Consider the following 23,962-nt stretch of genomic DNA (forward strand, 5'->3'; position numbering starts at 1 on the left):
ACCCCATCTCAGATAGTGAGTGGGTGTCCCCTCTAGTTTTGGTCCCAAAGAAGAATGGAAAGTGGAGGATCTGTGTGGATTACAGAGAGATGAACAAAGCCACTAAAAAAGACCATTTCCATTTACCTTTCATTGATCAAGTCTTGGATGGTCTTGCAGGGAAGAAGTTCTTCTCTTTCCTAGATGGATTCAGTGGTTATAATCATAACTAGATCAACCTAGAGGACCAAGATAAAACTACATTCACTTGTCCTTGGGGTACCTTTGCTTATGTGAAAAGTCAGTTACCCGATTCCTACTGCAACAAACTGATTATATTTCACCTACTTGTTAAATTAATTGAACAAGTTATTTGCAGTTTTCTACAGCAAACACAGAAATACATACATTGCAGCCTACACCAAAATAAAACTGCGGAAAATAAATACAACACAGGAGAGAAATAATCATACGTATATCTACACAGTTATTTTTGGACAAATGTCCCCGAAAAACCGAATGCGGGAAAATTGGTGCAGTAGCTGAGGGTTTTATTATTATGCAGTAGTAATTTTGAGTACAATTCTTTGGATGCCCAACTGACTATCCTATAAAGAGAGAAACTAGACAAAAAAAGTAGTAAGATGCTCTCAACCAGTCACTGGAATAATCCGACCCTGATCTCACTGGAAAGAAGCTCTGCATCCCTTCTGTGTCAGCTTTTGTGCAGAATTGTGTCAACCCTACGCAGTCTCTGTGTCACCTCTGATGGGGACTACGTTGCTCCTCCTTTGGATCCTCTGCTACCCAAAAACTTTGATTTCCAGCCTCCCGATCTCACACCCCGACTCCCAGATTTTGAAACTCGATTTCCTCAGTAGGAAATTCGATCTCCCTCTAGGCTCTGTGTTGCCACTGCGTCAGCATTGCGTAGGCCAGCATCACCCTCTCTCTGGACGTCGTTATGTCCTCTCTGCCTTGTACTCTCTGGACCAGGAAAAAACTCCTCACTAGATACTATCGCTGCCCCTCTCTGCAAAAGATCACTTCGAAATTCTTTCCAGCATTTGCTTTGCTTTAAAAAATCGATCTTCTGATCTTCACTCGATGTGTTCTCCAAGTGCCCCTCAAGCCTCTTCTGATATCATTCTGTTTGACAACCAACAACCCATATTAATTTCTAATCAATGGATTGGATCATTTTGGCTCGATCCTCGTCTCCTTCTAGAAGTTACACTCACAATTTAGATTAATACCCATTAATTATTTTAATTTCCTAAGTTTAGACTTAGGGTCCCATTAAAAAGTAATTAATTATTTTAATAAAGCTTTCTTCGGGTGGAATTTCTCAAAACAATTTGTGGGTATTGGAGAATGCATGTGTCTAAGTCTCCTACAAATTTTGAGACTTAGAGCACCCCTGATGCTACTAGAAATCAACACTCCCTCTTAGCGAGGAATGTGCTCTAACAATGCATCCTACTGAAGCATCACTCTGTTCTGTAACATCTCCTTCTGCATCGCTGATGTCTGACATCCTATCCATCAACCACTGTGCAAATGTTGCATCTGTACTGTGCTGACCCTACCATTGTCAACACTGCGTCTGTACTTCAAATCCCTCTCAACTCTACATCCATGTTGTTGCTGGCACTGCCACTGCCAACTGCATTTGCACTGCAAGTTTCTCCAACTGTTGTTGCTGCTGCATCAACAACAAAAAAGCATCCCAAATTATTGAACTGGTGTTCATTATGATGCATCTCGTTGCTGGAGTCTGACTGTTGCTAGTCTCTATGTTGACCCTCTGAAGCCTCTGCGTTGCTGCTGACCTCTACTCTGTGCCATCTGCATTGCTGCCAACTTTGCTCTGCATTTCTCAGTCTCTGGCGCTACTAGCCTCTGCAACTGTCACTCCAGCACACTTTTGCACCAACTGACACTGGTCCATTCTGCTACTACTAATCTAGGCTCTCGTAGCAAGGAATTGATCCGAGAGGTGGGCTCCTGAAGGATCCTGCCCATCTGTAGCTCTTTCTAACTACAACTCTAAATCAACCCACCTCCCTCTTGGAGGTATTTCAGTTATCATGGAAAACTCCTCCTCGATCTTCGTGGCTGCAACCTTAGGATCATGCTTCCCATCTTTGTCCTTCTTCTTGAGAGGACACTATGTTGTGTAGTGACCGAATTCACCACACCTGAAGCATTTGATCTTCGAAACATTTTTCTTCTTTTTATGTTGCTCCTGTCGTCCCTTAGATACGAGGGCCGCATTATCTTCCTCCTCCTTGGGCTTTGACCCACTGCTGCTGCTTCCATAAAGTTTACAATTGACCAAGTCTCTCCTTAGTTCCTCTTGCTTAAGAACTGCCCACATTTCATCCCAGTTTGGCAAAGTCGCCTTGCCCAGGATGCTTTGGGCAAATACTTTCCACTCAGATACTGAATCTAGGGCCAATCTTACCATCTCAAATCCTTGAGGTATTGACCCCACAGTTGCCAACTCATCTCGGGTCTCTTAAAGCCTAGTGAGAAATAGATCAATGCGCTCCCCCTTCTGCATTTGCAGATATCTCATATTCTGCTCTAAATGCATCTTCCGTTGCTGGGAAGATCCTTGATACAATGTCGAAAATGCATCCCACATCTCCTTGGCAGTCCCTCTGCGAGTGATGTGACAGACCACATGATCCTTCACTCTGTCGAGGATCATTCTCTTTTTCTTCTCCATTTCTCCCTTGTACTTCTTGAGCAGATATGGATCTGTGGGCACAACCACCACACTATCGACATAGGTCTTGAGAAAATGCTCATCCAGAATGCATGGCGTCCTTGCCTTCCAGATCACATAGTTGGATGCACCATCCAACTGATTATGATCTCTCAACCCACTAGCTGCCATCTCTGCCAATCGAAAAAGTTGAATATCTTCCTCTCTCCTCTATGCAACACTACACTGGCCTACACACTCCCTGCTAGAGCTTGTAGATCTGACCCTCTCTGCTGCTGCTCAGCAAGTGAGAATTCAGACTCCTTGGCTAGAAGTCCTCTGAGGAAGAATTCCCTCAATCGAGTCTCTCTATTCCCTCTGACGTCTTTCTGGCTAGCAACTGCCTGTAGAAAACTGCGTCCCACTAGAAACCTCCTCTTCACTGAAGCTTCTGCGTTGCTCCCTCTGGCACTGTTAAACTTCGATTTGGAAGTCTTACCTCTCTATCGACTCACTCAGAGAAATAGATTTCTCCTCAACCTTTGCCCTTCAGGCCTTCAAACTGCGCTACCTCCTGGGGTTTCAAATTGTTGCCTCTGCAAAAATTTTTAACTTCCTCTTCCTTTTTGCTTCTGAGTTCTTCTACTCACAATCTGTGCTCTGATACCCTGTGAAAAATCGGATACCTGATTCCTACTGCAACAAACTGATTATATTTCACCTACTTGTTGAATTAATTGAACAAGTTATTTGCAGTTTTCTACAGCAAACACTGAAATACATACTCTGCAGCCTACACCAAAATAAAACAGTGGAAAATAAATACAACACATGAGAGAAATAATCACACATATCTATAGAGTTAATTTTGGACAAATGTCCTTGAAAAAACTCAATGCCGGAAAAACGATGCAACAACTGAGGGTTTTATTATTATGCAGTAGTAATTTTGAGTACAATTCTTTGGATGCCCAACTGGCTATCCTATAAAGAGAGAAACTAGACAAAAAAAGTAGTGAGATGTTCTCACCCTATCACTGGAAAAATCCAACCTTGATCTCATTGGAAAGAAGCTCCGCGTCCCTTGTGCGTTAGCTTCTGCACAGAACTGCGTCAACCCTACGCAGTCTTTGTGTCACCTCTGTTGGCGATAATGCTTCTCCTCCTTTAGATCCTCTGCTGCCCAGAAACTTCGATTTCTAGTCTTCCGGTCTCACACCCTGGTTCCTGGCTTGTGAAACTCGATTTCCTCAGCAGGAAATTCAATCTCCCTCTAGGCTCTACACTCCCAGTGCGTTAGCATTGCGTGGGTTAGCGACAACCTCTCTCTGGACATTGTTATGTCCTTTCTGGCCCAGGAAAAGACTCCTCAGCAAATACTGTCCCTCCCCTCTTTATAAAATATCACTTCGAAATTCTTTCCAACACCTGCTCTGCTTCAGAAAATCGATCTTCTGATCTCCACTCGATGTGTTCTCCAAGTGCCCCTCAAGCCTCTTCTTATATCTTTCTGTTGGATAACCAACAACCCAGATTAACTTCTAATCAATGGCTTAGATCATTTTGGCTTGATCCTCGTATTCTTCTAGAAGCTACACCCACAATTTAGATTAATACCCATTAATTATTTTAGTTTCCTAAGTTTAGACTTAGGGTCTCATTAAAAATAGTTAATTATTTTAATAAAACTCTCTCCGGGTGGAATTTCACAAAATGATTTCTGGGTATTGGAGAATGCATGCGTCGAAGCCTCTCTGCAAATTTTCAGAGTTAGAGCATATCTGATGCTACCAGAAATCAACAACTTATAGGGTCTTTACTTTCTGATTATGTAATTCCCTTGCCACTTTTCAAAGGGCAGTTTTGAGCATCTTTACTGAGCTAGTCAATGAATCTGTAGAGATCTACATGGATGATTTCACTCCCTATGGGTGTGACTTCTTGGAGGCTCTCTCTAACCTGGGGAAAGTCCTAAAGAAGTGCATTGAAATGAACCTCTCGCTTAGTCCTAAGAAGTGTGAATTCTTGATGAATGCAGGGACTGTCCTTGGCCATTCAATATCTCAAGAGGGAATACAAGTGGACCTAAACAAAATTGCCATCATAAAGAAGGTCCCCACTCCTCAAAAGTAGAGGGATGTTACGAGATTCTTTGGCTTAGCGGGATATTATAGGAGGTTTATCAAAGACTTCAGCAAAGTAGCCTCACCATTGTTTGGATTGCTGGCCAAGGACTCTCAATTTTGTTGGTCAGATAGTTGCCAAGAGGCCCTAGAGATCTTGAAATACAAATCGAATACTACACCCATACTTAGAGGCCCAAATTGGGCTCTTCCTTTCCACATCCATGCTGATGCATCTGAAAAAGCTGTGGGATCAGCTCTAGGCCAGATAGATGACAAGTTGCCTTATGCCATTTACTTCATTAGTAAAAATCTGTCTAAGGCTTAATTGAATTACACTGTAACTGAGGTACATGATCCCTAAGAGTTTTTTATTAAAGTTTGTAATATAACATGTAGTGGGTTAAAAAGATAAAAATTATCATGTGCACAAGTTAATTCATTGATGTATGTTATTCGACTGTGCAAAGCAGTAGTGTTGTGGCATTTGAGTGTGTTTATGTTTGTGATTTTAGACTCAAACTAGATTCTTGAGTGTTGTGGAAAAATCAACATGGTATCACTAGGACTTTGGAGGGACAGTGGATTAGAGTGTGCATAGCGAAGCAACTTAGATAGAGCCGAGATTGTCTAGATCATTGAGAAGAGGATTCAACTGAAGATGTGGAGATGTGGACTTGACTGGCTTGAAAACAAGATAGGTTGGGAGTTCTAGTGGATTGGTAGAGAACCCAATGAAACAGTTTGTTGTAGGGTAGGTTGTTGATTGTGAACTTTCGATGTCTTGTCATGGATCATTGGGGCTGCTCGAGAGTGCTTTGGCATGGATGAGTTGACTTTGTGTGAAGGATGAGATGATGGCAGACCAGTATCTTTGTTGGGTCATGATATTGCACATTAGACAATGGAGTCATGTGCGTGTGTTGTGTTTGATCTAGGAGGATGAGATTGCCTATAGGGCTGACTTGCAGTGTGAGCATCCCATAGGCCACAAGTCTCACTCCTTTGTATTTGCACCATTTGCATTCAAAAAAAGATAGGAGAGAGTAGCCTCATCTCTAGTTGGGTTTCTCTAGAAAGGGAATCTAAGGTCATATCTTGTATTATTTTGATTTGTAAGTGATTGTTCCATTTTTCTCTATTTTCTACATTTATATATTGCATGCATAAGCATAAACAATAACTTAATAAATCCAAAACTTCTAAGAAAAATTAATCCTCATAGCATATATTTTCAGATTTTAGTAAATTTTTATCATATTTGTTGTGAAAAAAGGTCCAGTGGAATATCCATGGTCGTTTACGAATCATATTAGTATCATAACAAGTTTCTTTGCGTATATTGAGGGGAGTTGTAGGGAATCCACACATGTTTAAGCAGAAAGTCATAAAAACCTAGCCATGGTCGACAAATCTATTATTAACCCTCAAGATTTGGCAGAGGAGAGATTCACAAGGCTAGAAGAGCAAGTCATATAAGCCATAATATGAACCTCATGGCGACTCTAGCAAATGAGCTTGGAATTGAAGAAGATAGAGGTTCCAACTTGGAGTCAGATTGGAGAGAAATCGGGGGATCAAGAAGAATCAAGGAAGGAGTCTAAGAGAGAAGCCAAAAAAGAACAACCCAATTCAAGTTTCATGAACCATCCACAGTCCCTGTTTAAGATGGAAGTGAAAGCCAACATCAAGTTGTATCAAGCTAAGATTGATGATTTGAAATTAAATCACTAGTTACAATAATGAGAGGTTTATTTTAGTGTTCATCGCATACAGGATGAACAATAAATGTTGTTTTCTCATTTAAAACTAGAGGGGCATGCCCTAGCTTGGTGGGAAGCCATATGAAAACCCTGAGGTTAGAAAGGGATCCTCTATTACCTAAGTCCCAGCTCTACCCTATCAAGTATGTATAGGACCATTGGATATAGTGTAATTACATCATGCAGAGACAGAGGTAGTGTGTATGAGAGTACACCACAAAATTTAGGAAGATGACAATGTTGTTGGGTATCTCTCCCAAGGACTTGTATGTACTCCTAAAGTATTTGGCGCGACTACACAATCATTTGCAAAAGCAAGTGATGCTATTCAAACCTAGAACTATATACAAAGCTTGTGTACAAGCATAGTACATGAAAAACATAGGGTAGAAGAAAGGACAATCAAGCGGTTCAAAGAAAAAAGAACACAAGGAAGCTTCCAAAAAAGGGAAGAAAAAATGGAAAGGGGGGGAGGACAAAAAGGCAACATCCATGGTACACCAATGGAAAGAGCCCAAAAACCACTACAACCACTATAATATCAATGGCCATACAGGTGAAAGTACTAGAAATTACATCTATAACTTGACTTGAAGAACTGGAAGAAAATATGCAAAGACAAAAAAATCTCATATTCACAGATTTTACCTATCAAGTGGAAGGTAGCTTGGATGTGCATGAGAAGATCATACATGCATCATTGCAAAAATGGGAATATTTGAGTATCCTACAACAATATAAGAAAGAGAAGGAGAAGACCAAACTCTTCCATATAAGGATACAAGTCAAGAAGACGAAAAATTGATGCTCTGTTAAACTCAGGATCATAGGCAAATCTCATTGCAACATATCTAGTCAACAAATTGGGATTGGAGGTTCAACATCACCCTAGCCCATATCCATTGGGATGGGTACATCAAGATGCAAATATCAAGGTAGCTAAACAATGTAAAATCAAATTTTCTACCAGTGTTGATTTTAATGATGTAGTAGAGTTGGATGTAGTCCCACTTTATGTATGTGGATTGGTGTTATGGAGTCCTCATATGTACATGCAAGATGAAATATTCAAACATAGAGCCAACCAGTATTTCCTCATCAAAGACAAAAAATAATCCACCATCAACGCGCACAAGAGAAGGTAAAAAATTTCACTGGTAAGTGCCAACCAAGCCAAGAAATTGATCAATTCTAGTAAGAAGTTTGTATTGCCATTTTTTATAGAGAAAATCAGTCTATAGAAGAGTTAGTGAGAGAAATTAATCCCTGGAGGGGTGCAATAAAGAACATAGACAACAAGTAGAAGAGTTGCTATAGGCATATATGGGAGTGTTCAATGAGTCTAAAGGGCTACCACTGAAGAGGGAAGTGGAGCATGAGATTCAACTGTTGTTAAACTCTTTGTTGCTTAACATTGGGTTATACATGCAGTTTATGATAGAAGCAAACAAAGTGAAAAAGTAGTTGCAACAGGTGTTGGAGCAAGGTGTCATTCGATCAAGTACATCACCATATGGGTTACCTATCACAACTATGCCTGTCAGAATTCCTTAAAACCTAGTAAACTGATTCACAATCTTTTAAGTCTAAAAACCCAAAAACTCAAACAACTAATATTCTAGAAACTTAAATCACAAAGAAACTGAGTTTTATAACTTAACATGCACAATGGAAAATAAATCAAATAAGAAACACATCAACACATAGAACACAAGATTTACCTAGGAAACCCCAACTTCGGGGAAAACCTGCAACACTGGGTTTTTATTATTTTCTTTGGCAAATTATTTTCTTTTGAGAATTACAAGAAGGGAGAAAATTCTATTATATCACAAGAAAATACTTAATCACTCTCCAACCAAATCTATTCCCCATCCTGCGCACTATGTCTACAAATTCCTACGCAAATCAGCGAATCGACCCACACATGCGAGCACAATACTCCTCTCTAGCGTGCATGTGCCAATAGAAAATTGCATTGGGTTGTAAGATGTTGGCCCTCACTCAATTTCTTTGACTCAGATGTTGATTCATGCGATCTAATGAAACCCTCGGCTCTTCCTTCGTTGATTTCTCACACCTACTTGTTCTCAACTGACTTGCCACTAACTCATTTTATCTCCTATTATAATTTCATTCTCAACCCTAATCTCATTCTCAATAGTTGAAACTAAATCGTGATCAAGGGATAAGATAATCATATGTTAACTTAGGTGTTTTAATTTTTTCCCAAGTCTAATTTTAGGAAATAGTTAAATAAACTAATATTCTGCTAAAGTGCCAATCTTCAGGGTTCTTTTTCTAGTCTTAGCACTAGGCAAGTAGAACCCTTACTTCTCTACTCCAACCAATGCTCCCTTTAGAGAGGAATGTGTTCTACACTACACCCAACTTGTCTTTGACGTAAACAAATCTGCTCCATGACAAATCCTTAGTAAAATTGTTTGTTGTCTTCTCCTCTATTGGTATGTACTAGAGTAAAACTATACATCTCTAAACAATATCCCTGACGTGGTGATAAAGTATATCGATGTGCTTTGAGAGATCATGAAACACTGGATTTTCAAAGAGCTTGAGGTTGATTGTCACAGTGGACCACGGTGGGCTCTAACTCTATTCCAAACAAGCCCACAAGAAGCTTCCTTAACTAAATAGCTTCGCACCCTACCAAACTAGCAACCATGAACTTGGCCTTGGCTAAACTCAATGCAATTTCACCAAATACATTAGGGACCCAATCATTTGTTTGTAAAGTGTAGGATCTACTCACTCCGATTTGGATGTATCTACCTTCCTCTAGTTTGTGATTAGAGGTGTGGTCATGGGTTTGAAATCTTGCATGCAAAATATCCTCAGAATCTACAGAGCGTACTTGTCATGTCCCACGAATATCTCCCCACAACCCTACCATACCTCTAGCCCAAGGAAATAGTGCATTAGCCCCATATCCTTAATCTCAAACTCGCCTGCAAGATCTCTCTTGCACTCCTAGATGAGCTAATTTGTTCCTGATAAAATTAGATCCTCCACATATGGCACCAAAAGAAGCAACTCACCTCCAACAACAATGTAGTAGAGGTTGGGGTCCGCTTCACCCTTGGTGAAGCCCAATCCCTGAAGGTAATTGTCTATCCAATAATACCATGTCCGTGAAGCTTGCTTGAGCCCATGCAAGGCTCTCTTGAGTCTTCATATGTGAGTCTCTCTACTGCATGTCTCGAATCCCTCCAACCGCTCTATATAAATCTACTTCTTAGCAACTCCATTGAGGAGGGTTGTCTTCACGTCCATCTGGTGGATCTTCCACCCCATTTTTGTTTCTATAGTTGCAAATGCCCTGAAAAATGAATATCTAGAAACTAGGGAAAATGTCTCGTTATAGTCAAATCCCTCTACCCACGAGAACCCTTTAGCCATGAATCTGTCCTTATACTTCTCAATACTCCCATCAACTCCATGCTTGATCTTGTATACCTAGCGATAACCTACCATATATTTTCCCTCTGGCCTCGAGACCACTTCCCAGACATCATTCTACATGATGGAGGCATACTCCACCATGGCATCTCTCCACACCTACTGAGTGGCTTCCTCTTGGTAACTAGATGGCTCGTAATTCATCAACTCCGCCATAAGTGCCATATATCTTGTGTATCTTTATGGCTATCTTCTTCGTTGAATTGATGTACTAGGAGTACCAACATTCTCCCCCACCTCCCGGATCAACCAATCTACCCATCTCACTCTCCTTCTCCCAATGTTGGGAGTTGGTTCCTAAGTGGGATCCACTCTCTCCTCAATTTATGTGTCCCTCTCATCCTCATGTTGTCCAACTTGCCCATGCATGACTGTAGTTTGAGGTGCTGAATGAGCCTCCTATTGGGAGCTTGCTGCTCTTCCTGCACTATAGTATGCTCTTGCTCTAAGGAATTTTTCAAAGCCCTATCCTCATCAAACTTCACATCTATCTTGATGATTGTTTTCCTATGTGTTGAATTGTACAACCTGTATGCCTTGGATGTCTCACTATAACCCATGAACATACCCTTCTCTGTTGTGGGTTCCAACTTATTCATTTTCTACTCTTGTACATGGCAATATACAAGGCTATCGAATATGCAGAAATGAGATTCATCCACTTTATTCCCTGTAAATGCCTCCTCTACTGTAACTCACCCCAACACTTTGTGTGGGCTCTAGTTTTACAGAAAAAGTGTTGCATTGCATGCCTGAGCCCAAAGAAACTTGGGCAAGCCTTGTTCATGTAACATGGATTTGGCCACTCCAACTATGGCCCTATTGTTGCACTCTGCCACCCCATTCTATTGAGTATTATGGTGTGGTTAACTCCCTCCTGATGCCCTCCTTGGCACACAACTCCTTAAATGCGTTTGATGTGTACTTCCCACCATTGTTAGACCTTAGCACCTTAATTTTCTTTCCAATTTGGTTTTAAACCAAGGACTTAAATTCCAGAAACTTCAAGAAGACCTCATCCTTCTTCTTCATGAAAAACATCCAAGCCTTCCTCGAGTGATCATCTATGAATGTGACATAGTACTTGTACCCACTAAGGGATACTGTAGAGAAAGGAACACATACATCTAAATGAATAAGGTCCAAGATACCATTGGCTCTATTATCTTTGCTAGGAAAATATGCCTTGGCATACTTTCTAAGTGTGCAACCCTTGCACACCTCATGTTGATCCACACTGCATTGTGGCAGCCCTATCACTATCTCCCTAAGAATCTTTAGTGCTCCATGGTGCAAATGCCCCATGTGCCTGTGCCACAACTCTCCAAACTCGCTACCTGAGTCACAACCTCCTCTACTAGTCAATGCTACGACTGTCTCAAACTGTAATTTGTACAGGCTCTTGTCCCTAACACCGATCTACTTCGATACCTTAGAGTCCGAGGGTATTATAAAAACCTTACCGTGTCTGAGGTCACCTCAAACCCCTTATCTTCGAAAGATGAAACTAAAATGATATTCTTCTTGAGCCCAAGTAATAAAGAACTTCTCTAAGATATAGAAGATTTCTAGAATCCTGCTTAAAACAAACTATATAGTAACCTCGACCCGATACTTCCCATCATATCCCATCTCAATATCGAACTACTTGTCCTTCTTTAACAGTTTGTTGAAATATTTCTTGTTTCTCATCATATGACAAGACACACCATTGTCCACATACCATAAACTAGTAGCCACTAAACTTTCCATATAGGCAATGAGTGAAAACTCCTTCTCAAAATGAGAAGAAAACTCATCTATCTCTATAGAGGCTACTACTTGGTCCTTCTTGGACCCTTTCTTCCTATTGGGGCATTTAGTAGCATAATGCCCAAACTGGTGGCACGAAAAACACTTGATCTTGTTGAGATCCTTTTTCTTCTTCTTGCCCTTGGAACTCAACTCTTCACCACCATTCCTCTTTTTTCCCTTCGAATTAGTCCCTTTGTTGACTAGAGCGGAATTTTCTTCATCTTCCTCACCTTTAACATGATATCCTACTTGAGCCTATCTGCGAATATCCTCTTGGACATAGTCAACCCACAAATTCTCCCTATATGGAAAGTTTTCGCTTGCACATATCCTATCTATGAAGGTTTGCCATGACTTGGTGAAACCCAATAGAGCAAAATTCACGAGATCCCTATCTGGAACTATCTCACCCATACCGGCCAACTCTTCCTTTACTTTCGAAAACTTGGTGAGGTAAGAAACCACAAAGTCTAACTTGGACATTTTAATGCTCCTAAGCTTTTCGTTCAGTACCAACTTTCTGGCCTTGCTTGAACCCCGATAGAGACCAATGATGACATTCCACATTTCTTTGGATTTCTTCTTCCCATTCAAGTGAGGGATAATGTGGTCTTTGACTCCTTCTAGGATGATTCTTATTTCCTTGGCATCTATCTTATTATCTGAGCCAACTGCTGATGTTTTGTGGGTGCAACTAGGACATGATCAACAAAATACCAAACCTCCTATTCCTCCAACACCACTGCTATCCTTTCACACCACGAATAGAAGTTGGATGCATCGTCCAATCTATCTTCAAATCTGAGGCCCTAATATGCCATACAGCCCAAAATTGAACTACTAAATACAAATTGCAATACCAGAAACAATGTGCATTGCTCAAAACCCTAATGGCCAAATCAATTTGATAACTTGCTCCCTCTAAATCGTAGAATCTACTCCAAAAGATAAAATCTATTATTGGTCTTCAATCAAAGATTACGCTTTGACACCATGTTATAATTCCTTAAAACCTAGTAAATTGATTTACAAAAGTCTAAATATCCAGAAACACAAACAACTGATATTCTAGAAACCTAAGTCACAAATACACTGAGTTTTCTAACTTAACATGCATGGCAAAAAATAAATCAGAAGACGAACACATCAACACATATAACACAAGATATGCCCAAGAAACCCCAACTCCGGTGAAAACCTGCAACACTGTGTGTTTTTATTATTTTCTTCAGCAAAGGCTTTTGTTCTGAGAATTACAATAAGGGTGAAACTTCCCTTATATCACAAGAAAATACACGATCACCCTCCAACCAAATTGATTCCCCTGCCTGCACACTGGATCTGTAAAATTCCTATGCATATAAGCTAATCAGCCCACACGTGCGAGCACAATACTCCTCTCCTGCCTGCACATGCAAATACAAAATTTTGTTGGGTTGTAAGAGCTCGACCCTCATTGGATTTCTTTTGTTCAGATGTTGAGTCTTGCGATCTACTGAATCCCTTGGCTCTTCCTTCACTGATTTCTCACACCTGCTTGTGCTCAACTGACTTGCCACTAACTTGATCTATCTCCTCTTATAACTCCGATCTCAACCATGATCTCACTCTCAACGGCTGAAATAAAATGGTGATCAAGGGCTAAGATTAAATCATAAGTTAACTTAGGAATTTTAATTTTTTCTCAAGTATGACTTCAAGAAATAGTTAAATTAATATTCTACTAAAGTGGCAATATTTTGGGTTCTTCTACTAGTTAAATAAATTAATATTTTTCTAAAGTGGCAATATTTTGGGTTCTTCTACTAGCGTTAGCACCAAGGCAAGCAAAACCCTTTCTCTATTCCAATCAACAATGCGTAAGAAAGATGGAACTTGGTGAAAGTGCATTGATTACAAGTACTTGAATGAAATATTTCTCAAAAATAGGTACCCCTCCCAAACATAGATGACATACTTTGGTATATACCCAACCATGTCATCAATAGCTATCCATTATTTCAGATATCTTTGAACGTGCTGGAAAGCTGTTATACTTAGATCAAATACCATATAGGGTGTTATTATTGACATTATAATGCTGAAGATAATCCAAAAGGTTTAAACCTTGTAAGATAGTAGTCATTTGTAAATTTTTTCAGGAGTACTAGTATATTCTTTGTCAAATTATTCTATGAAGACGTTCATGAGATGTTTCTAATAAATTCTCATGTACTTTTATCATGTGGTAGTAACCTTCGAATAGCCTGGAAATGGATTCGCTGATATGTTGTCTTTGCTTTTGCCAATCGCATTTACATGGAATCTTTAAATTTTGCATTTCATATAAAGAAGAAATAACAGTTTCCTTGTGTTCTTCACCTAATAATAATACGATTTATCATTAATTTGTAAGTGAAATGAAGATTATAACTCAGAAACATAGTACACGCAATGAACATTTTTTAAGATTCATGTAGACAACTCTATCCAACCATTATAATAATAGTACATAACAAATAAGAGAGAGATCCTTACCCTTTTTGGAGGAACAAAATCATTCGCAGAGATTCCTGGATTATTCTTGTCATCTTCTTTGCATTCGGAGCAAAGGAAATGTCTCATCTCTTTTGCTTCTTCTATAGTGACATTTACACACTCCGGATGAAACCTAGAGGCAATTTATACAAATCATCAAAAGCGGGAATCAAATACATATACACATGCATACAATAGCATAGTGAACAGATTATAGTAAGCCACATTTGTCAAACTATGTGTTAACATGGAAAGTATAAAGAACTGTAGGAGGACTTCAGTTACAATAAGTACACACTTCATAGGAATAAGCATCTTGTGACACCCTATTTTCTGTGTCTATTCAATTGAATGTAAATGATATGAAAAGCTGATGAGTAAGGAACCAAAATGTATGACACTGTTAAAGTTAGATTATTATGACAGGCAGATGTTAATTATAGATGTACCTCAAGTTTAAACTTTTTTTTTTTAAATTACATGTCATATTTATCTTACTTTTACAGATAATTATTTCCAAGGATGGAAATATGAACAATGACGGACTTTAATGTAGCCACAAGCCTGAAACAAAGCACAGAATTTATACGCAGTTATAGAACTATAATAGTCACAATTTGGAACTCAAAATGTCAGAATATGGGCGCGTATGTGCATCTGATGCCAATGGACTTTCGGGGGGTTTGGGGATGATGTGGAACCCCAACATCTATGAACCAAGGGCATACAATTCGTGTGCAGGTATCATACTGTCCGGATATAAGTTGGGGTCGAACCGGAGAATAAGGATTATCAATTCTTATGCACCTTATATTGGACGAAGAATCTATTGGGACTAGGTGGCTAAATCTGGACTGTTAGGGCTGAGTTCGCTCATCATCGCTGGGGATCTAAACTTTTCATTGGGGCAGTCGGAGATATGGGGTATCAGGGCGTGGGAGGATGTATTAACTGCATATTTCATAGACATGATGAAGGCTCATGCACTGGTTGACATTACACCGGATCCCTTAGGCCCCACTTGGCAGAATGGGCGCACTAGAGGGGAGGGCATATCTAAGAGGATTGACAGACTTCTGGTGAGCCAATCTCTGTTTCCCATCTATCTAACTTGGAATCATCGATTGTCCTGCCACCATCTCTAATCATATGCCTATTATGCTATCCTGGAGCAGCGGGGAGCACTTGAGGAGATCATACCCATTTAAATTTAATCTAAGATGGTTGCAGATGAAGGATTTCGAAAATCTGGTAAACTCGGTACGGAAAAGGCCATTGTCTCCTGACCCTACAAAGTGTTTGTCTGCCATATCCACTAAGCTTTAACTGTTAAAAAGGGAAGCTCGATCGTGGATTTAGGACAAAAAAAGAGAGGAGATTAAAACTCTTATGGACATTGATCATTGTTAGTTTGACAACAAATTATGTAATTTTGGGTAAAATATAACTAGTTAGTTCTATACCGAAATAGCAGTGATGTAACGGAGGCAGTTGGTATAAAACTGGTGAATGCCAGAGAAATGTAATCGTGGAGAATCATTGTTGAATTAATAGAGATTCCAATCCCTTGCCCCATGGATGTTTCCTTGACACTCTGTCGAGGTTTTATCACGTAAATCCTGTGTGTTTATGCGTGTGTTTGATTTAAGTTTCCAATTAGTTATGTTGTTTTCTTGGTCAATGTATAACAGAATCTCTGTATATTCTTTCCTCATTATTTTCCCTATTCTAACAACAAATGGCATTAGAGCCTGTTTGGTGTTTCATACGCCAACCTGTCACCGACGGATTTAAATATCTATTATTAAAGTCTTAAATGAGGAGGGAACGACATTGGGCCGTGGAGATAAACAGAATTTCGCTGTTGCAGAGCCAACATCCTCTGCATTCCAAAACGTTGTTGCCCGCGTTGTGTGTGAAGACAAGTGCTGAGCGTTGCTAGTCTGTCCTGTGTGGAATGTTGCGCTGGTGGAGTGCTGAAGGTTGCGTCGTTGCTAAAAGAGCCTGCCTGCGTGTGAAGGCAACCACCTACTGCGTCATTGCTGGAGTGCTAAACGTTGCGTCGTTGTTGAAAGAGGCTGCCTACGTGTGACGACAACCACCTACTGCATCATTGCTGGAGTGCCTGCATGTGGTAAAGACCAGAGCTGCATGGACCACTGTTGAAGAGCCACTACTAAGACGCTGCGTGGACCCTGCGTGAGAGGACACCGCCAGACTAGCGCGAGGCCATTGCTGAGCCGCCAAACCCTTTGCTGTTGACGTTGTCAGACCTGCAGTGTGAAGAGGAAGACCCTTTGTTCTGCGTGTTGCTGATCCGGTCTGCGTGCAAGGAAAATTAGTTGCCAGACCTGCGTGGAAGAGGCCAGAGCTGCTGTCCAGTGAAGAGGAAGACCCTCTGCCCTGCGTGCTGCCAGAACCTATTCAACAAAGGTGGATTCGGGTAATTTTTTTTTGAGAGAAATTTTTCCCAGAAGTTTTCCAGAAATTTGTAAAGGGTGGTTTTTATTTGAATTGAAGGAAAGATTTCATTTAAATTGAAGAAAAAACAAAGGGTTTCTTCCATTAAATTGGTGAAAGGAAACAAAGGATTTGAAATAAAAATCTGTTGAATTGGGGAATTATTTATTTTTAAAAAAGTTTTTTTGAGAAAGACAAACAAGAATATATATATAAACCCTAGAAAGACTGAAACCCTAGGAAGGAGAAAAAATGGCCAAGATGTTGAATGCGAAATTCGAGGTGGAGAAATTCACTGGAAAGAGCAATTTTGCCCTTTGGAAACTGAAGGTTAGAGATCTACTTGTGCGACAAGGGTTGCACAAGGCATTGGATGGGGCAACTAAGAAACCTGCAACCATGACTACTTCAAACTGGGAGGACTTGGATGCCCAAGCTCTCAGTACCATCCGGTTATGCCTGGCAGATGAAGTTCTCTTCAATATTGTTGAAGAGACTACAGCTTCAGGATTGTGGGAAAAACTGGAAAAACTCTATATGACAAAGTCATTAACCAACAGAATTTATCTGAAAAGACAGTTATACAGTCTTCAAATGAAAGAAGGTTCAAAAGTTGCAGAACATTTGAATGTTTTTAATACACTTATATGTCAATTAACAGATATGGAAGTTAAAATACAGGAAGAAGATAAATCCATAACCTTGCTGTGTACTCTACCTGAATCATGGGATCACTTCGTAACTTCAATCAGCTTGAGCACTGTTGATTCTTTGAAGTTTGAATCAGTTGTGGGAGCTCTCCTGTCTAAAGAAGTACGAAGGAAATCCAATACTGAAACAGCTGCATCAGAAGCCATGGTAGCTAGAGGATGCTCAAAGGAAAGAGGAGATAAACCAAGGGGGCCTTCCAAGTCGAAATTGAAGGGAAAGAAGTGTAAAGCAAAATGTTGGAACTGCAATAAAATTGGACACTTGAAGAAAGACTGTTGGAAACGAAAGGAATCTGAAAACCCGAAGAAGGAAGCGAATCAGGTCAATTCAAGTATGATAGACGAAGTTTTATCTACTGAAGAATTATGTATGATAGATGAAACTTCACCTGAATGTAATGTCTCTCAGGGTTTAGATAGCTGGCTATTAGACTCTGGTGCTTCTCATCACATGTGCCCACATAGAAATTGGTTTACTTTGTATGAAAATGTAAATGATAGTTCTGTGTTCATGGGTAATAATGTGTCATGTCAGACTATTGGGATGGGAAATATCAGGATTAAGATGTATGATAGCACAGTTAGAACATTAACTAGTGTTAGACATGTTCCTGATTTGAAGAAAAATTTGATTTCTTTGGGAGTGTTGGATTCAGATGGTTATAAGTTTACAGGTCAGGATGGCGTCTTGAAAGTCTTTAAAGGAGCCCTAGTGGTTATGAAAGCAGAAAAGGTCGGAAATCTTTACAGGTTAAAAGGAAGTACTCAGATCAGTGAAGCAGTGGTTGCGTCAGAAAAGGAAGAAGCAGGTACTCATCTATGGCATCAGCGATTGGGTCATATGAGCGAGAAAGGTCTTCAGACACTGATGAAACATAAATCTCTTCCCGATTTGAAATCCTTGAAGTTAGATTTCTATAAACATTGTGTGTATGGAAAACAGTGTAAACAGAGATTTAAAGTTGGAAATCATATTAGTAAAGATGTTTTAGACTATATTCATTCTGATTTGTGGGGACCATCCCCTGTTGTGTCATATGGAGGTGCTCTATATTTTTTAACATTTATTGATGATTTCTCCAGTAAAGTTTGGGTCTTTATGCTAAAAAAGAAAGCTTATGTATTCAATGTCCTTAAACAATTTAAAGCAATGGTAGAGAAAAGAACAGGCAAATCTATTAAATGTTTAAGAACTGACAATGGTGGTGAGTTCACTTCAGTTGAATTTGAACAATACCGTGAGGATGAGGGAATTATTAGACACAAAACTGCTATGTATACTCCTCAGCAAAATGGTGTTGCAGAGCATATGAATTGGACTCTTATGGAAAGAGCCAGAAGCATGATCAGCAATGCTAACTTGCAAAAGGAGTTGTGGGCAGAAGCAGTGTCTACTGCTTGTTATTTAGTTAACAGATCACCTTCAGTAGCAATTGATTGTAAAATTCCTGAGGAAGTTTGGACAGGTCATTCTTGTGATTATTCACATTTGAGGATATTTGGCTATGATGCTTATTCTCTTATTCCAAAAAATCAGCGTTCGAAATTAGATCCAAAGTCGAAATGTTATGTCTTTGTTGGGTATGACTATGTAGTGAAAGGATATAGGTTGTGGGATCCTACATTGCGGAAGATAGTCATTAGTAGAGATGTAACATTTGATGAATCCTCTCTTTTAAAATCAAATGTTGAAAGAATTGAACAAGAACAGGTATCGCCAAATCAACGAGTTCAGTTGGAGGCTAGACCTTTCGGTGACAGTCGAAAGGAAGGAGAGACTTATGGAGAAAAAGGTGTTGAAGACACAAAGGAAGCCGTTGAAGCTTCTGAACCAGTTCAAGTTTCTGAACCAGTTCAGCAACCAGTCGCTCTAAGAAGGTCTACAAGGGAAAGGAAAACTCCCAAAAGGTATGAAGATTCTACTTCATCTTTTGCTTTGATTACTGAAGATGGGGAACCTTCTTGTTATCAGGAAGCAGTAGATGATACAGATAGCGAAAAATGGAAAATGGCTATGGAAGAAGAAATGGATTCCTTAGCCAAGAACAATACCTAGGATCTTGTAGAGCTTCCTAAAGGGAGAAGTGTTGTTGGATGCAAGTGGGTCTTCAAATTGAAACGGAAAGTTGATGGAAGTATCGAAAGGTATAAGGCAAGACTGGTAGCAAAAGGGTATTCTCAAGTTGAAGGTATAGACTTTCATGAGATTTTTTCTCCAGTTGTAAAACTTGTTTCTATTCATACTGTGTTGGCACTAACTGCGTTACTTAATCTTGAGTTAGAATAGTTAGATGTTAAAACAACTTTTTTACATGGTGATTTGAATGAAGAGATATATATGGAACAGCCAGAAGGTTTTGTACAAGGTCGCAGCAGAAGATTAGTTTGCAAGCTCAGGAAATCATTGTATGGTTTGAGGCAGTCTCCCAGACAATGGTACAAGAAGTCTGATTCCTTCATGGTGAGCCAGAACTTTATAAGAAGTGAGTATGATCATTGTGTATACTTCAAAAGTTTCAATGGCATGTTCATTATCTTAGCTTTGTATGTTGACGATATGCTTATTGTAAGCAAAAGCATGGAAGAGATCAACAGGTTAAAGGCTCAACTCTCTAGGATGTTTGATATGAAGGATCTTGGAGTAGCGAAACATATCTTGGGCATGGAGATACACAGAGACAAGAAAAATTGTAAGCTTTTGTTATCACAGCAGAAGTATGTGGAGAAAGTACTTGAAAAGTTCTCTATGAACAATGTGAAACTTGATAATGTTCCACTAGCTTCCCATTTTAAGCTTTCTTCGGTTTTGAGTCCTAGAGCTGATGAAGAAAAGCAGTATATGTCTCATGTACCATATGCAAATGTTGTAGGCAACTTAATGTATGCGATGGTATCTACAAGACCTGACATTTCACATGCAGTTGGAGTTGTCAGCAGGTTCATGGCAAATCCAAGTAAAGAACATTGGCAAGCAGTGAAATGGGTGCTTCGATATCTAAGAGGCACAAGTGACCATTGCATCATCTTTAATGGTAGTGAAGGATCAGTCTGCGGATATGTAGATGTTGACTATGAAGGTGATTTGGACAAAAGAAGATCTACTATAGGTTATGTCTTTACTCTTGCAAGTCGAGCAATTAGTTGGATGTCAGAGCTTTAAGAAACAGTTGCATTGTCCACTACCAAAGCTGAATATATAGCTGCTTTAGATGCCAGTAAATAAGCAATTTGGTTAAAGGGTCTGCTCGATGAAATTGGAAGAACGCAGGAGAAAGTGAATGTACTTTGTGACAGTCAAAGTGCTATTCACTTGGCTACAAACCCTGCGTATCACAGCAGAACCAAGCACATTGATGAAAGGTATCATTTCCTGAGACATGTGACTGATGGGCGAAAAAGTAGCTCTTCAAAAGGTCCATACGCGAGAAAATTGTGTAGACATATTCACAAAGCCAGTTACAGTAGAGAAGCTGCGATGGTGTTTAGCTTCTCTTGGCTTGCAGAAAAGATGATGAATGGGCATGGGCAAGGAATTAGGAAAATTGTTGTCAAGGTGGAGTTTGTTAGTTTGACAACAAATTATGTAATTTTGGGTAAAATGTAACTAGTTAGTTCTATACCGAAATAGCAGTTATGTAACGGAGGCGGCTGGTATAAAACTAGTGAATGTCCGAGAAATGTAATCATGGAGAATCAGTGTTGAATTAATAGAGATTCCAATCCCTTGCCTCGTGGATGTTTCCTTGACACTTTGTCGAGGTTTTACCACGTAAATCCTATGTGGTTATGCATGTGTTTGGTTTCAATTTCCAGTTAGTTATGTTGTTTTCTTGGTCAATGTATAACTGAATGTCTGTATATTCTTTCCCCATTATTTTCCCTATTCTAACAACAATCATTCTATCAAATTGTTGAATGACCCTTCTGATCCTCTATATTTCTCGGATACATACAAGGACAAGATTATTGAGCTGGAAGGCATTAGAAATTTGATTATGTTGAATCAGGAAGCTGACATTCGTATGAAAAGTCGGGCATTATGGGTACAAGTGGGGGATAAGAACACGAAATATTTTCACCGACAATTCAACATCAGAAAGAACATTAATTCCATTAGGACCATCCGGGATGCTACGGGTAATATCCTATCCTCTCAATCTTCTCTGGAACATGTGGCTATATCACACTTCCAGAGCCATTATATGAACCGAGAACATGACTTACTCTCTCTGTTTGCATTTATTTCTCACATTCCGGAGATGTTTTCGGTGGAGGATAACAATATTCTGGGTCGTCCCATCACTAAAGAGGAGTTGATTGAGACTATGCGCGATAGTGCTAGGGACAAGAGCCCCGGACCAGATGGTTGGGGGGTAGAAATTTTTATACATTTCTTTGATCTGATGATTCCAGATCTCTTGGTGGCTGCTGAGGAATCTAGGATAAATGGGTTTATTCCGGGGGCTATCAATGCCACATTTATTGCTCTCATTCCTAAGAAGGAAAATCCCCAATCTTTTGTAGATTTCAGGCCGATATCCCTCTGCAACACTGTGTATAAATTGATCTCTAAACTGATAGCTCGGAGGATGAAACCGATTCTGACTAAGCATATTACTGAGGAATAGTTCAGGTTTATTGAGGGTAGACAGATTCAAGATGCAATTGGTATTACTCAGGAGATTCTGCACTCCATAAAAACCAGGAATCTTAAGTCTTGCCTTCTCAAGGTGGATTTGACCAAGGCATATGACTACATTGACTAGGAATTTCTTAAACTGATTTTGATCAAAGCAGGTATGTCCTCATCTAATATTTGTTGGATTATGGCTTGCATCAAGACCACGAATTTTGTTGTCATCATAAATGGACTTCCTTCCCTTTTCTTCTCGGCACACAGGGGTTTGAGGTAGGGTTGTGCTCTATCTCCAATGTTGTTCCTCATGGTTATTGACAGTCTGAGCAGAAAAGTGTGGGATGCTAGAGTTCAGGGTATAATTTTTGGAGTTAGAGTATCTAGGCAGATTGACATCACTCACTTGATGTTCGTAGATGACCTCCTATTCAGAGGACAGGCTATCATTTCTGAATGGACAACTATACATAACATCATTAAATATTTTGGAGAGGCATCAAGACTATGTATGAATGGACCGAAATCTATTCTCATACATAATGGCATTGCAAGTACAAAGATTAAGGACATCAATTTACTCTTTGGGGTTGGTATCAAACATATTGATGAAGGTATTACATACCTGGGTTTCAACCTGAAGCCTAATAAATACTGCAACAAAGATTGGGATTGGTTAGTAGAGAGGTTCCACAAGAAGCTAGATTGTTGGAAACACAGATGGTTGACTATGGGAGGTAGAATGATCATGTTAAAAGCAGTCCTACAAAATATAGCATAAACACAGATGGTTGACTATGGGAGGTAGAATGATCATGTTAAAAGCAGTACTACAAAATATAGTGGTATACTGGATGCACCTTTTTCTACTTCCTAGGGAGGTTATTAAAAAGATCCAATCCATCATGGGGCATTTTATTTGGGCCGGGACATTACTTTCAGGGAAGTTTCATTTGGTAAAATGGTCTCTCATTGCTAGACCCATTGAGGAAGGTGGATGGGGTATCATTGATCCTTCTGCTTTCAACATAGCACTGATCATTAAGAATATGTGGAGGGCAGCATCGGGCACTGGAATATGGTCCCATATCATCAAAGATAAGTATATGTATGGGCAATCTTTCACTACATGGATTTCTGGAGGGGCTAAGAGGAAAACTATTTCATCATATATCTGGAAAAGTATGATGAAAAACATACACTAGCTGATGGGGTTTGTTCGATGGGAGGTAGGGGATGGATCCAAGATCAAGATTAGATTGGACGCTATTAAAGGTATGGTGGGAAACCACTCATTATCTTTTCGGATCCTTAATTTCCTTCATGATAAAGAGATTATCTTCCTAAAACAATTTTTCTTACATAATGATCATTGTATTGACCGAAAATCATGGATTCGTGCTGGGGATATTCAGATGCCTGGGGAGTATGTTTGGGAATGGGAAGTATATATTGCTAATCTAAGAAATGTAGGTATCTCCCTTAATGACTAGGAGGACCAAATGACATGGGGGGTTGCCTCAAAAAGGGACACCCATTGGTAAAAGACATATACAACAGAATACAATGGATAGAGAAGGGGAATCAGTTTCCTACATGGGTTCAGGTTATATGGAAAGGGAAAATACCTAATAAAATCAAATGTTTCTGTTGGTTGGCTATCATGGATCGATTATTAACCTGGAACAACCTATAGCATAGAGGGTACTCTGGCCTGGGGATCTGCCTCCTCTGCAAGAATAGCGCTGAAGATAATGTTCATCTATTTTTGCACTGCCCTTATGCGAAAGCGC

At 39.7% G+C, this 23,962-nt stretch overlaps 1 protein-coding gene across 1 annotated transcript in view; it reads right to left on the reverse strand.

The window, feature by feature from the left end:
- The window catches only part of LOC149146384 (chromatin remodeling protein EBS-like), a 72,961-nt gene that overhangs the window by 27,633 nt on the left and 21,366 nt on the right, over positions 1-23,962 (reverse strand). Inside the window, exon 4 of the mRNA XM_089452741.1 lies at positions 14,367-14,499. Coding sequence (XP_089308867.1) covers positions 14,367-14,499 — 133 coding nt within the window. The remainder of the gene's footprint in view (positions 1-14,366; positions 14,500-23,962) is intronic.

Source organism: Pinus tabuliformis, chromosome X (assembly GCF_031772625.1).
Source record: "Pinus tabuliformis cultivar Carrire ecotype Pingquan chromosome X, CPIR1, whole genome shotgun sequence".
In the NCBI taxonomy this organism is placed as follows: domain Eukaryota; kingdom Viridiplantae; phylum Streptophyta; class Pinopsida; order Pinales; family Pinaceae; genus Pinus; species Pinus tabuliformis.